Here is a 15797-nt window from a genome sequence, read left to right on the forward strand (position 1 = left end):
TGAGGTATGACTAATCAGAGAAATTGTTCATCCGCTCTTTATAAAAAGAAACCAAAGTTCCCACGTGAAATCAAGAATAAAAGTTTAAGTCCATCCACTTTTACTTAAGTATGCTAATGTGACAAAACAATGATTAAATGCTCTGAAATTACTGAGCATCAAAGGCTGATTATAAAATGTTTTAATACAGATTAAAGTCTACTTAGTAAACTAAATACCAAACTGGGTTTGAGAATACAGACTTTAGAAAGCTTAGGTAATAGGGCACTCTTCGTAAATTTTGGATTTTTGTTAACTTCGTATTTTATGGGCTTGTCATTTACACTAAGCAAGCCCATAAAATACGAAGTTAACAAAAATCCAAAATGTAAGGTAATTTTTGTGAAATTTTAAGCTCTTTGTAAAACCATTGTAAATGTTCTGCCTAATTGAGACATTCACTAAGCTTTATTATGCTAAACATTAGTTAAGTGGCAGTTGACCTTTGGCGGACATGTTTGATAACCTTTACAAACTCAGTATCTTTTGGAACCTACACATTCTAGGTCTTTTAACTAATAGATGACCACAAGCAAGGCAAGAAGGTTCTGGAGGTGTTAGGTGAATACATATTTTGGCGCATGTACCACCTATGATATACATAAATTACCCAACTCCCTTAATCCAGACAAAAGCTATGTGAGGCTGGAGATACTGTCCCAGTTTTATGGCTGAACAGGTGGTGAAGACTGGGTTTGAATCCAGCTGTGTGTAGGTGCCTCCAGAATGCTTCCACTTTTATTGTCCTGACTCACTTGTTGAGAGGTTTGTCTGTAGGTTAATGGTTTTCAGATGGTGCTCTAAGGCTCTGTAATAGATCCTTTGGAAGTTTGGGAAAAATGATTTTTTTTCCCCTGGAATCATTCTTTCCCTTTGACTTGTTTTACACATTTGGGTTCAGTTTTAACTGTTTGGCAAGAGTCTCCCTACCTAAAACATTTAAAGTCTCCTGCCCTAGAAACCTGAAACCTCTGTAGAATGAATATGTATTAGAAAATAAAAATGTAGGTAGTAATAATTTATATTTGTCAGTGAACAGACTTTATCTAATTTCAGTGATATTTCTATCCCTAAAGGTGTTTTGTGTAGCCTAATATTAAAATGAGGCAGAAGTGTTTGAACATACTATTAATAGGGTTGGGAAATTATTAGAATTAAGATTTGATGTGGAAAGTGGGTAATCTATAACTTACTGCACAGGGTTCATTCCCACTACCAGCTCCTGCTGCGTTTAAAAGCTGCCCTGTAAGCATGATGTAATGACAGGTTAAACCCCCAAATGTACTTCCTGACGCAGTGCAAATCTGAGGCCCAAGACTTTATTGGGGCACGGTTAATGCTTCTTTAAAAACAAAACAAGCTTCTGTGTTTAATGAGGCCGTTTGAGATGGTTTTCCCAGAGTGGGAGGAGAATGTAATCTCGGTTTGGAGGTTGGAGTTTGATTTGGTTATGTACTGTTTACTATTCCTTCAGTCTTTTCTTCGAAGGGAGAGGAGTTTGAACGGTGCCAACGGGAGTCGAAGTGGAGGAGTGAGTTAGAATTGAGGAAATGTGTTAGTCGACTCCCGGTAAATAGCAAATGAAGTGCAGAGAACTGTGTTGACACGGTTAATCAGGAGAAAGAAGAGCACTTGTTTGGCCATATATGTTCCATATACTCTGTGTAGGTCTTAGATTGAAATCATACAAAATTGCCAGTATCTGTTTTGTTCCACAGAAAGGAATGTTTCGACCTAAATATAAACATGTGGAAATGCTGAGGTCGCAATGTCGCCGGGGGTCTAGGGTAGGGTTGGAGTTGCGGCCACGCAGTGCGGTGGTGGTGCCAGTGCGGTGGTGGTGCCGGGGAGCCGCCTGGGCTGGGAGGGCGGGGAGCCGCCTGGGCTGGGAGGGCGGAGCTTGCGGGCGTGCCCACGGCGTCAGCCCCTCCCCTGTGGACCCCGCCCAGCCAGCCCCGCCCCACGTTTGCTGCGGCTTGGTGCAGCGAGCCTGGGGCTGGCTGGCGCTGCGGGGTGGAGTAGGTTTTCCCAGCAGCGGCCAGGCCCCAGCCGTGGTCTCCGCGTGTGTCTCCTGGCAGGCCGGACCCTGTAGTGGCTCCAGAGCTGGCTGCGAGGGAGCTCTTACTCCAGCCTCCTCGCACCTTACAGCCCCATCCTTCACCCAACCTGGCTAGCTAACGAATGTGGGGAAGACAAACTTCCAAGACAGACGGTTTAGGGCCCAGCGGAGGACAGCTCAGTGATGGCGCCCATTTTTGGAAACGCAGGCGAATTTGAGGTCGCAGGGAGGTGTGGTCGACTCCTGTTGGGACGGGAGAGCCTTCATTTCTCTGCTGCTGCGGTAGCCGGTGCCTCGGAGTGAATGGAGTGTGTTATAGGGCAGGACACTTAAAACTTCGCGTCTTGAAAACTTGAACTCGGACATGATTAGGAACAGAAGGTGTCCAGGAGGAGGCTCTGTTAAAAATCGTATTTGCTTCTGGGGGAAAGGCTATGAGCTACCTGACTTCTCATGACCGGGAAGTCTCCCTTACCTTTTCTGTACTCTTGGAGGGGTGTCTTGCTCACATGTTTACCAGCAGCTGGGACAAGGAAGAGAAAAGGTATTGACATTAAAAGACGGGGTTGCTTATACTATGAAACGGGAAAGTTGTAAGCCAGTGGAATCTGGATCAGGGAGTGGCTGCAATGTAATTGAGCTCGAATTTGCGGCGCTGGTTTTTGTTTTGTTTTTTTTTTTGTTTTTTTTTTTTTTTTGTTTTTTTGGATCTGCTGTACTTTTCTGTTTAAACTAAGCTTCGGGTTATGTCATCACTCCTGCAGGGTTGTCTAGACACTTGAGTCCTTGGTTCCTACTGCAGGGCTGTTGTGTGGTTCCGGTTGTTTTTGGTTGAAGATGGAGCTGGGTTCTACCTTTGGAGCTTTGGGAGGTTTTAGTAGCTGCTGTCCTCTAATACCTCCATTCACAAGAAATACCGGCCTCATTTCACTTATTTTCAGTCTTTAGATAGGGATTTAAATTGTGCTCTCTACAGTCTTTGGAAAAAAAAAATATATTTTAACATAAGCATGTTTACATAAACATGTTTAACATAACATGATTGATGATCAATGTACAGCTATTTGTTAGGTTAGGAAATGGAATGACAGTGTTTTTCTTGCTTGTATTTTCCTGGTTCTAGTATGTTGAATACAAACTGAGTTTACTGCCCCTTAATGTGATTAGCTTGTTTTGGTTTAGTGATTTGAAAAGGCATTGGTGGTTTAGACTGTTTCGTGCTCAGGGAACCACTTTCTAATTCTCATGTTGCTTTTTAGTGAACGGTATAAAATGGACCATGAAACAGGCATACAGCATAGACATGGGGCATTTTGGCAATGCTGTGCCCTTTGTTTCCAGGTGATGGAAAGTGAGGATCATCAGCACCAAGAATCCCAGCACCTGGGTTTTACATTATTTCAGATGATGAAAATTGATTCCTGTTGTCCCTAAGTCCAGGTGGTAAGCCACATTATGATGGAATTCTGTACTTTTGTAAACTCCTGAATTGTAGAATACTAACTTTAGTTGACAGTGGAAGTAATCTGTTTTTTTGGAGGGGGGTGCAGCTTTAACCCTCACTTGAGGAGTCTGTCTTCGAGTAATCTAGAACTCAAGTTGCATTTATATGGCACATTGTTTTTTCAAAGTCACATTCTTTGCAACAGAATAACAATTATAATTGAGAAACCATTAAATTTGAAGCATTAAATTTTAATATTGTTTAATATTGTTAGAAATATGGCTTATATAGTTATTGGGAGTACACTCTTAGGACATTAGTAGAGTGATCTTTTGTTCTCTCTGAGACAAATATGGCCTGTCATATCCTAGCAAAGGTAGTTTCCTGGGGAAGATGTTTGCTTTATCTTCATTTAGCCTGACAAGTTAGTTACCTTGTCATGTCTTCTAGGTGACATGTCTCAAATAATATTTATTACTGTGCTGATGAATGCTTCAGCAACACTGGTGAACCCTAGGGTACAAGGAATTCTTAACCTGTTCACTATACTGTCCCCAGTGTTGTGTGTGTCTCTCTGGTGCTTTTATCTTTATTTACCTTATTATCTGGCTCTTTCCCATTGCAATTTATATCTGATTTGTATTGTGGAATGGAAGTAGAGGAAAAGATGTACTTTCTCTAAGTGCCAGACTAAGAACTTTTGAAGATGGCCTTCCATTTCTCTTCTCTTTGTCACACTTTTGAGGTGGGGGTTACTGATCAGTAGGAAATAAGATTGATGCATAGCTGATGTTAATATTCTAGGAGAAGACTTAACTGGATGAAAATGGATGATAGGATGGCAGCAGACCCTTCCCCTGGTGACCTTCTCCCATTCCCTAAATCTACATCTAAAGCAGATTTCTGTTTACCATTACATGGAGTTAATCAAACTAATGTCTTGCTGACCCTTTGGATTACTTGTGACTCCCTGTAACTGTTGGGAGCTGACCCAGAATGGGATAGAAATAGATTGAGCAGGGGAATTGAACTCAGAGGGGGACGGGAAAGTTCAGTAAAAATGGATTTCATTGAACTTAAGCTACTTAACACACAGTTTCTTCAGTTGTTGACGGTCCGGTTTCTGTTTCAGCATTTATTGCATATTGTCTAGTTCATCCAAGCAGATTTTAAATATTTTTTTTAAGAAAGGGAGTTCTACATGTGTCCTGGGACATTTTGATAAAAGAGATTTTATCTGGCGTACAACTCCTTATAATCAAAATGTATAATTTGTGTAATTTTGGTTTTTAAAATCCTTTAGTCTTTTGCTCACAGTACATTTTGCATGAAACTTAAGTATTTCTGGCATGTCAGCATTACTTATAAAACAAGTGATGGTTGTAATTCTTTTTCTCTTGCCTCCTTTTATTTTTATTTATGTTTTGGTTACAGAAATGAGCCGCCAGACTGCAACAGCATTACCTACTGGAACCTCGAAGTGTACACCCTCCCAGAGGGTGCCTGCCCTGACTGGCACAACTGCATCCAACAATGACTTGGCGAGTCTTTTTGAGTGTCCGGTCTGCTTTGACTATGTGTTACCACCCATTCTTCAGTGTCAGAGCGGCCATCTTGTTTGTAGCAACTGTCGCCCGAAGCTCACATGTTGTCCAACCTGCCGGGGCCCTCTGGGATCCATTCGCAACTTGGCTATGGAGAAAGTGGCCAATTCTGTACTTTTCCCGTGTAAATATGCCTCTTCTGGATGTGAAATAACTTTGCCACACACAGAAAAAGCAGACCACGAAGAGCTCTGTGAGTTTAGGCCTTATTCGTGTCCGTGCCCTGGTGCTTCCTGTAAATGGCAAGGCTCTCTGGATGCTGTAATGCCCCATCTGATGCATCAGCATAAGTCCATTACGACCCTACAGGGAGAGGATATAGTTTTCCTTGCTACAGACATTAATCTTCCTGGTGCTGTTGACTGGGTGATGATGCAGTCCTGTTTTGGCTTTCACTTCATGTTAGTCTTGGAGAAACAGGAAAAGTACGATGGTCACCAGCAGTTCTTTGCAATTGTACAGCTGATAGGAACACGCAAGCAAGCTGAAAATTTTGCTTATCGACTTGAGCTAAATGGTCATAGGCGGCGATTGACTTGGGAAGCGACTCCACGCTCTATTCATGAGGGAATTGCCACAGCCATTATGAATAGTGACTGCCTAGTCTTTGACACCAGCATTGCACAGCTTTTTGCAGAAAATGGCAATTTAGGCATCAATGTAACTATTTCCATGTGTTGAAATGGTAATCAAATATTTTCTGGCCAGTGTTTAAAACCATTGCATTCAATTTCACAGAGAATAAGGCACCCATCTGCCTGTCAACCTGAAACTTTTGGTAGGTGGAAGCTAGACACATGAAGGTAAATAAAAGGAAAGGCTGTTAAATACAGGAAACAGTTGCATGTAGTAACACTAATATATTTAAAAATAAGTCAGCAGTAAACCACTGAAAAAAATATATATATACACCCAAGCTGGGCATCTTTTGTATTAAGAAAGGAAGCATTGTAAAATAATTCTGAATTTGTGTTGTAGATTGACTGTACTGTTGAAAAATACTGGGTTTTTGTTTTGTGTGTGAGCTGCGAGCGGGGTGTGTGTGTGTGCGTGCGTGCGCCCATATGTGTGTGTGTGTGTGTGTATGTGTGTGGGGGGGGGGTTTTTTTTTTTCTCCTTTAACCGACAAGCCATGTTGAGTGGTCTTGGGCCACTGCTTTCCCCTTTGTGAGTCAATACATAGTGCTGCTGTGTGTGTCTATTTTTTTGTGTGTGTATTTGCTAATTTTTATTAATTCTAGTTTTTCATTAAATAAATTTGACTTTCTTTTCTGTAATTCAGGTTTTTCCTCACTTTTTTTGTATCTTTTTAAAGTTAGTGTCTTTTTGATATGCATAATTGTTTATGGTAAAGTTTATACATATGTGTTCAATACGTATTTTCTTTTCCCCCATTAATCAGTTCATTAGAAGTATTTTACATTCAACTCTTTTGAGAAGATAGGAGTTCCAGAAAGGAAAGGTAACAGCAGAATTATCAGAAGCTATTTAAAGCAGTTGTAAGATGGTCTCTGTCTCTCTCTTTTCTCCAGCTGAGTCATACCTTTGAACTTATTCTTTGAAAGGTTAGGGAATACTGATTTTTTTTTTTTTAATACTGGAAAAAAAAAAATCAGGCTTTTTTTCCCCTCCAAATATCTTGGACAAATCACATGTTTAAAATTTGTTCTTGTATTTATTGGTTTTGCAGAAGAAGGCATCGTCTTACACAGTATTTGTAATCAAAAGCAAATCATTTGTTTAAAAGCAGTTTGCAAAAAATGTTTTTGGTCTTTTATAATTCTCATTAAAAGAATATCTGGCAAATTAAAAACTTTCATTTGTCTGCTTTAGTTCTGTTTGATTTTTAATATCCAAAGTTATTTTCCTGTTCAGTTCTGTGTTTTATAACTAAAAACAGTATGCTGTATTTTGAAGTGTGATAGATTTACTCTAAACAAAGAATGAGTATATGGTCTCTGGTTATACGGAGTCTTGATTTCTTCTCCCTTGCTGACATTTTTATCCTCACAATTCTGGTAGGAGACTAATTTAAGTTAAAATGCTGATCTCTTTTCTTCCTATTTAAAAAAAAAAAAAAACAAAAAAACCCCAAACCAACCGTAAGAGTTAGTATTTCATAGCCTAATGGTGTTGAGCCTGGGCCTTAAAGCAGCCTTCCAGTGACCTATGTGCCAGTTGTAGCTCTAGCCCACTTCCCAGGTATGGGACCTTGGGCCCCTGTTTCCTAATGTGTAAAATGGGGTCAATTATGGTAGCTCCCCAAGGGGTTAGGTGGGAAACCAGTAAGTTACCTAGAACAGTGCTTTGCAGTAATAAGCACCCAACAAATGTTAGCTGCTATTAAGCTTTTAACTAGCACCATACTGATAACCGTTGCTAATTACACTGAGGCCCTAACAAGATTCTGAAATTGCCTTCTGAATGACCAAAGATTATTTTATTTTGTGTGTCTTTTATGGGTACACTAAACTTATTAGAAAGTCAGTTAAAATTAATTTGGACTACCCCCTTATCCCACCAGCAGTTCTGGATAACAGAATTTACTTCCGTTAACCATTTTCACAATGAAGATTTGTGTAGTCTCTTTCCCTACCTAACCATTATTTTTGAATTGGTTATCACATGCTCGTGTAGCCATTTTTGTGGTGAAAGGGAATACATCAACCACAAATGTATATTTTGGTCTCTTCCTGTTAGCATGTGTGTTTAGAAGAGCAGTTTTCTCCCTACATTTGATGTATTGAATACTTCTGTAGAGGTACATCATTTTGTTTTTACAATATTTAAAGCGTTTCTTGGATTATGATAGTAGTATATGCTCAGTATAGGGTCTGGAAGTTAAAAAAGAGCACACATGAGATCTCTGGAACTCTGTCCATTCAGAGATGAATGGGAACATTTTTATTTTTCGAGTCCTTTGTGTATTTACTTCTGTTTACACATTTATCTTGAAATCATGGAATTTTGTGACCCGCCCCCACCCCCTGCCCCATGCCCTCACATGTAACTTTAATAATCTTGGAGAAACATGGTTTTGGGAAAACTTAGTGATGAGGATTGGCTCGAATTTTAGCCAGTTTTCCTGATGCTAGATACCGCTGTGTCCAGATTGTCCATGTAAATCTTTTCTGGCTATTTATAACCTGCGAACATTTCTCATTATATTCTTGGGATTTTTATTTTTTTAAGGTCTTGATACTTTTATCTGCTTTCTGGAGAGGTTCCAGTGGACACATAGAGTAGTGGTGTGAAGGATTTTCCCTTTCATTGTAACCTCATGTTTTGCTAATTTGTGCAAATTAAGATAGTAAATTTTGTGTTTGACATCTAATAAGTTCATCTATATCTTAAGTCCTTTTTGTATTCTTGGTCTGTAGGGATGATGAGATCTATAGCCACATTTCTTGGTTCACTTGAGATCTTAAATCATCCTTGTTACAATCAATATTCTACTTTCTCCTGTTAATGCCCTGTCTTGTTTTTTGGTGTCTTGGTATTTTCTTCAGGGAATTACGTAGGGGTTGGGTAGGTGATACTCTTTAAATTTGGTCTTTCGCATTTATCTTCTTAAACTTGAATTTGTCCTGTTGAATCACTGGCCAGTTTAATATGTTGATGGAGAACAGGTTTTTGTTTTGATCTAAGTGATTTTTACTGTAATATTGCTTAATTTTTAAAAATGCATATATTTCTGCAAACTACATGTATGGGAGAGGCTATAGATAACTTTGGTTCACCAAAAATCGTAGTGCTCCCCTGCCAACCCCCACCCCTGGAATTTGTTATAGGAAAGTTTGCCTCCTTTCAGTGGTTCTAATTGGAAAATACAAGTCAGCCTGCTCTACTCTCAGCACTTGATTACCTCACAATGTGAATGGCACTCACCTTGTATAGGGAGGTCCTGGTGGTAGACACCCTAGTCACTGGTCCAAAGATGGGAATCCAAATCCTCTGCATTTCAAGCAGCCACTGCCAGAGATGGCACTGGAAATGAAACCATTTGCATTCCCACTCTTATGAAGAGAATCTGTGCTATGAGCAAAATGCAAGTCTTGACCATGTCAAGAAGAGAGGGAAAGAAGGAAATCGTTCTGTTCTGCTCAGTACATACACTTTTTTGCTCCCTCCATCCCCCATTAAAAAAAACAATCAGGTCTCTTTAGTAGCCTTTAAATACCACTCATCTAACCAGGAGACCATTTTTACAATCACAGATTTATCAATTGATGTTAAAAAATATTTTATGATCAATCACTAAGATGGCATTTTTCACTATAATCAAAAACACTAAAGACCTCTGCCCCTGACACGGTTATCGGTAAGGTTCAAACAAAAGAGGCGGAGTCCAGTAAAAAACATGTATGTTTTAAGCACACAATATAGAATTTCTTAATTACCAAGACACTTAAAGCTTTATTTAGTTTTAATACTTGAGTGTTTAAAGCTCATAGATAGAAGGCATGCGGAGTACTGGTTAAATACGTCCCAAGGCTTCACCTCTAGTTCTGCTTAACAATTTCTGAGTTAACATTTTCAATAAAGAACCCCAGCTGACTCTGATATAAAGGGTATTTGGATAACACTTTAAACAATGCTGGGAAAAGATATTCACCACTAGTTATTAGGGAAATGCAAATCAGAATCAAGAGCTACTACTTAACTTACCATGAGGATGGCTATTACCAAAAAGGAAAAGTGGTGGCAGAGTGGAGAAAGTGGGGTCTTGGTGAATTGCTGGTGGGAATGGCAAATGGTACAGCAAATACAGCAAACACTGTGGAGGAAAAGTTTGGTGGTTCCTCACAAAGTTAAGCACAAATTCATCCTAAGTACAGCAGCTCTGCTTCTGGGTATATGCCCAGAAGAACTGAGAAGCAGGGACAGGGACCATCGTACATGCATGTTTACAGAACTCTTCCCAACAGCTGAGAGGCTCTCAACCAGATCCCCTCGGGTGAACTGAGAAGATGGGGCATGGCGCACATGTGGACACAGGATTCTGATGCATGTGGTCAGCATGGCTAACCCCTGACAACATGCTAAGCTGAGGTAGGTCACACACAAAAACTTACATGAAGCAGCTGGAACAGGCAAATGGGTAGAGACAGAACAGTTCCAGGGAGATGGGTAGAAGAAGGTGGAGTTCCTGTTCAGTGGTAACAGTTTAAGAAAGCTTTGGAGAGAGAGGTGATGGTTATACACCACTGTGAATGTAATTAATGTCCCTGATTTATACACTTAATACTGGCCAATAATGGTAAATTCTGCTCTCTTGTCACAATAAAAAACCAAAACCAGTGCCAGAGAAATGAAGTTCCTCCTATGCAGGTTTCCCCACACACCCAGGGCTCCCTGTGGGCTCCTTCAGAAAGGGCTGCGGGCCGAAGCCTGAGGGCACAGAAGATGCTGTTGCTCCCAGGCATGCTGGAGTCCCACCTTTTAGTGCATTCTGTTGCTATTTCTGGTGTTTAAGGAGGCACTGCAATTCGGGTATGATTAGCTTGCTGAAAACATCATTTCTTTTCCTTCCCTGTAAAGATGACAGAAGTGATAAAAGCGTTAACAGTGAGAGATAGTCAGTGAAATGTTCTTAAATGTCCTGATGCTTGCTCTCCCACTGGCCATAACAAGCCCCTTATCTGGAGTCCTAGATTGGGATTTGTAATTCCAAAACATGTTCATATTTTACTAGCAGGTATTTGGGTAACTTGTGGATCCCATGCTCATCCAAGACATTCCAAAGTATTTCTGCCTCTTCTAACATTTTGTAATAAAAGATTGTATAGTATTATTTTACTGTCCTGTTTCACTGTTATTCGTCTTCAGTGACACTGACTTCAGTACTACTGTTCCGTTCTATAGGTAAGGAAAACTAAGTAAGCAGAAGAGCCTGACTTTGTAGTTCTCCCGGAGCCTGGATTAAGTAAGTCAGAGGAGGAGAAGAGAGCAGGGAGTCTACCGGATCTGAGGACTGGCACAGGCGGACGGGGAATAAAGGGGAGCTGACGGGAGTCCGGTACCCAAGCGTGGGGACCATCCCAGGATAGACCACTGCCTCTGGGGAGCAGACTTTTTTTTAAGCTAACGTGTGCTGACGTGAGCCGCTCTGCCTGATCCAAGTCCTCATGTTTTGATTGCTCCTCCAGCATAAGCAGCAGCCCGTACTGGGGTGTGCAGACCTCATCCCAGGTTTCACCTCACTTGAATACCTTATTTTCCACAAACACTAATGGTTGGTGTTATTTTCAACTTCGTCCCGTGCCCCTGCTATGTTACTGTTCTCAGGATCCAGTAACGTCTCCAGGTGACTCTGCTAAGGTAATGGTCTACCCCAACGGTTCCTGACGCGGACCACGCATCAGAATCATCCGGAGGGCTGACTAAAGCGGATTTCCCGGCTCTCCCCCAAGTCTGATTCAGGTCTGCTGGTGGGTCTTAAGAAGTCACATTTCTAACAAGCTCACAGCTAATACTGATGCTTCTGTTCTGGGCACTGATGGGCACTACATCTATTGAGACAGTAATGATTCCACTGAAGACAGGAATTCAATTTTTATCAATCACTTTATTAAATTAGCATTTCTGTAATCAACACCAGCCACCACTTGAGTGAGATTTGTTACTGCTGTGATCATGTTCACGAATTAGGGACACTTTGCTTACCTCTACCGGCATGAACAAAAAACTTTTCAGTACCTTTTGGCACTTCATAACTTGAAATTCTGAAAAGCTGGGATTTGGGCCTACAATTTGCTATTTAAGAGACCAGGTCTGGTGCTGACAGTAAAGCCCCCATCAAAAGCTGCATTAAGAACTTCATCCAGGCAGCTTGCTGTGACGAAACTTAGATCCTGTCGTACATTGCCCGGGATTTCTTCGAGATCTTTTTCATTCCTCTGAGGAATGATGACTCGCTTCAGTCCTGCTCTGTGTGCTGCCAGCACTTTGTCTTTAATCCCACCCACCTGTAAGGAGAGAAGAAAGTGACTCAGATTTCTGGTCATCCTCAGACTGTGAAAGACCCCTAACCCAACGTTCTTTCACGGCTATTCTGAAACATCTAAATCATCTTTCATTTTGTTCTAGCATGAGCTAGGGAAGCCACTAAAAAGGTTAATAAGCTGAATTCTATTTGTGTTCTACTTAATCCTTTTAATGGGGGAAAATTCTAAACTTTCTGTAGATACGAGCATTTCTTATGTCCATGATTCCTTTTTATACTGTCAGGTTAATATTTATATTCCGTTCTGTAAGCAAAACAATCTTATCTATAGGTTGATTCTGGAAAATCACTACATTATTTTGACCACAAATGCCATTCCTACAGAGCTTAGTCATGTGCCAGAATTATCTCCTGTACAGGTTTAAAGCCATAACCTTTGTGCCACTTGATGAAGGAAAACCTATCCCAAGTGATGTAAGTTCATATGGTAGTTTTAAAGTATGTCCACAAGGTCCCCTCACAAAAGGGGGAGCCTAGTTCTCCCCTTGAATGTGGGCCAGGCTTAGTGACTCCTAAGAAACAGTGTGGGGGAAGTAATGCTGTATGACTTTCATACTTGACCCATAAAAAATGAGAGCTGCTGCTGCTGCAAGGTCTGTCTCTGGATCTCTTGCCTTGGAGGTAGCCAGCTGCCATGCTTGAGATCACCCAACTGCCTCTGGAGGAGCTCTAAGGTGAGGACCTGGGGAATCCTGCCAACCATGGCCCATTTGCTAGTCAGATGAGTGAACAATCTTGGGAGCAGATCCTCAGCCCCAGTCAACCTAGAGATGACTGTGACCAGGCCGGTGTCCTGACTGTATGATGGATCCTGAGGCAGATGAGCTCAGCTAAGCCTCTCCCGAATTCCTGACCCACAGAACTGAGAATAATAAATACTGTTTTGGGTGGTATGTTCTGAAGCAAGACTCTAAATGCAGCTTTCAGTCACACCCCTCAGAACATGTAAGCCCTGGAGACAGCTCCTCAGAGCGTCCAACCACCTGCAGCGACACTGGCTGCTCCAGGTGCTCCTGCACAGCTGTCCTCTGTCAAGGCTCTAACGTGCGGCTGAGGTACACTTTCAGAGACAACTGACCCCTCACATGTATGAAGATGCCTATCTTTCACGTGTGGTTGATGGTAAGGCTGTGTGTACAAGACGGGATTTAAAATCCTTCTCCATCAGAGTTCTGAAGGTACTGTACATCTGGTGTCACTGAGGAGACTTAAGACAGCTTTTTCCTCAGTCATCTGACCAGTCACAGGGATGAAATTTTTTCTAGTTGGCATAGGCCCTTTCAATCTGAAGATAACTGTCAATTCTAGGAAATGTTCCATTATTTCTTTGACAATTTGTTCTATTCCGTTTTCTCTGTTTGCTAGAATGACTGATAGATGATCTGTTTGCTTTTTCTGTTTTTTTTTCTAAGCAGTTCTCTATAATTTTAAAACCTATGTTTTAAATCCAAGTTTTGTCCTCATTCTCTGTTCTTGAACTGTTCTCTCTGAACAGCCAGCTTTAGCAAATCTTTCCCTTAAACACCGTGGCTTTTCACCTGTCTCGTGGAATACTTTTAAAACTAGAGGCTTCCTCAAAGCTGCTGGAGCTCTCCCCTGTGGAGGTGGGAAAGCCTTTACCTGCGTGCTTATCTGCCCTGAAAGCAAGGGATCAAGAAGAAGACCATTTACTCTACGGAGATTGCCATGAATCCCCTGGTTTTGTTTCCCATCTCTGTCCTGCTCTCCTGTTCTGTGCCCTGTGGCTCTGAGCCCATGCTTTTCCCAGATACCTTCTGGGAAGATCATTTCTACCTCCAATTCTGTTTCACCAGCCAGGAAACTATCTTCCAGAAGTTGGCTGAATTCTCAGCAGCTGTCTCCCCACTTTTTTTTAAAATTTTATTTATTTGACAGAGAGAGAGAGATCACAAGTAGGCAGAGAGGCAGGCAGAGAGAGAAGGGGAAGCAGGTTCCCCGCTGAGCAGAGAGCCCGAAGCGCCGCTCGATCCCAGGACCCTGAGATCATGACCTGGGCCGAAGGCAGAGGCTTAACCCACTGAGCCACCCAGGTGCCCCTCCCCACTCATTTCTGAGTGTCTGTATTATTCCTTTCACTCTTTGCTTAGTCTACCATCTTGAACTAGGAAGCTGAACAGTTCATGTCAGTAAAGCATTTACATTTCCTTTTAATAGCACAGATAATATTAACCACTATTAACCACTGTATGGTCTCTTGAAATGTAGAAATTCCTGGTAAGGTGAAGAAAAGGGACCAGCCATTCCTTTTAAATACACACCTACAAATGTATCGTAATAACAGGATTTAGAACATTGTTAAATTCTTTACTGAATTTTAAAAATTGGGGAAATGAGAGCAGTTTTAGTGATCTTGACTCATGATTCTAGGATCTACTTTCACAATTACCTCATAAAATAAAGGTGTTCTCAGAATAAAGAACATTTCTTTCTTTTCTCACTTTGTTATAAACCCACCAAAATTCTGTTGTAGACTAGTACTGGTAATCAGTGACTTAAGACCCTAAAAGATGGCTCAAATCTCTGTATTTTTTGTTAGTGTTTTTGTAAGTAGTTCAGGGTATGGAGGGGACCCCCAAACCCCATGTATATAGAACTTTTTACAAATTTAGCAATTAGACATGGTTGGTCTTCATTATAGTTTCCATTTTATACTTAATTTTTCCATAAATCTATCAACTACAGCAATCTAAGTTATCTACAGGAGGTCTCACAGGGACTTCAAAAGTTGAGAAGTTAGCCTAAAGTTTAAAAAAAATCAGCTGCTATCCTGTTTTACACAGAAGTTAACTGGTTAACAATTTGCTAACTGGAACAAAATCTCCACTCTTCACCGTAACGGCTGACATTTCTGATGACCAGACTGATCTTTCTTTCCCTCATAAGTCTTCTTTCTTAGTAGAAGGGAAAACATGGGGAAAATTGTCAGTTTTTCTTTTATTCGATCAATATTGAAAAATATAAATTAGTTACAAGTATAAAACTTTAATGTGTTTAAAACTAAGGCATATATATATGTATGTATATGTATATGTATATATATGGAAACTACTATTAATTTAGACTTAAAATTAAAAAAATTTAAAACCATATAGATCACTTTCTTCAGACTTACTGGAAGAACAAGACCTCTCAGTGTGATTTCTCCAGTCATGGCTACATCTGAACGCACCAGCCGCCCACTAAAAAGCGAGGCGAGACAGGTTACTATGGTAACTCCAGCAGATGGTCCATCTTTTGTGACAGCACCAGCTGGGAAGTGCAGATGGATGTCTGTGTTGTCAAGAAGATCAAAACTTCCAGAAGCTTAAAAAAGGAAATAAGGATTTTAATGTAGAAAAATTAAACCTGTTTTCTTTTTGTCCTAAAAAAGAGAACCAAAATGATAAAAATGTTTTGGGTAAATGAATCCCTCAAAATATTAATGGGTGGTACAATTAGAGCGGGGTCTGGATGAACAGTCTGATTCCACTCTAAGCAGAACTGAAAACAAACCCTTGAAAATCGGTTTCTAGTTAGGCACTAGCCACACATTCCTAGCACGGGAACTAGAATTTCTATGAGTGTTCAAAATCAAAGCTGTAATTCTTCATTTAGAGCCCATCTTAATCCCTGACACAGAACTGG

General features: G+C 40.8%; 2 protein-coding genes across 9 annotated transcripts in view; one reads left to right on the forward strand and one right to left on the reverse strand.

Moving 5' to 3' along the window:
• The window catches only part of SIAH1 (siah E3 ubiquitin protein ligase 1), a 30978-nt gene extending 24000 nt beyond the window's left edge, over positions 1–6978 (forward strand). For 5 of the 8 annotated variants that reach the window (XM_047712361.1, XM_047712358.1, XM_047712359.1 and 2 more), the window contains one exon: positions 4977–6978. In XM_047712361.1, the coding sequence (XP_047568317.1) occupies positions 4979–5827 (849 nt within the window). In that variant the 5' untranslated portion in view covers positions 4977–4978 and the 3' untranslated portion in view covers positions 5828–6978. Of the gene's footprint in view, positions 1–1934; positions 2643–3439; positions 3542–4976 lie in introns of those variants that run through there. The other 3 variants (XM_047712360.1, XM_047712362.1, XM_047712357.1) reach the window with 3 other exon arrangements.
• Positions 6979–11694: 4716 nt separating this feature from the next.
• LONP2 (lon peptidase 2, peroxisomal) overlaps positions 11695–15797 on the reverse strand; it is a 131022-nt gene continuing 126919 nt past the window's right edge. The window contains exons 14-15 of the mRNA XM_047712356.1: positions 15286–15476; positions 11695–12114 (exon numbers count right to left, since the gene is read on the reverse strand). Coding sequence (XP_047568312.1) covers positions 11893–12114; positions 15286–15476 — 413 coding nt within the window. The 3' untranslated portion in view covers positions 11695–11892. The remainder of the gene's footprint in view (positions 12115–15285; positions 15477–15797) is intronic.

This window comes from Lutra lutra, chromosome 17 (genome assembly GCF_902655055.1).
Source record: "Lutra lutra chromosome 17, mLutLut1.2, whole genome shotgun sequence".
Classification (NCBI taxonomy): Eukaryota; Metazoa; Chordata; class Mammalia; order Carnivora; family Mustelidae; genus Lutra; species Lutra lutra.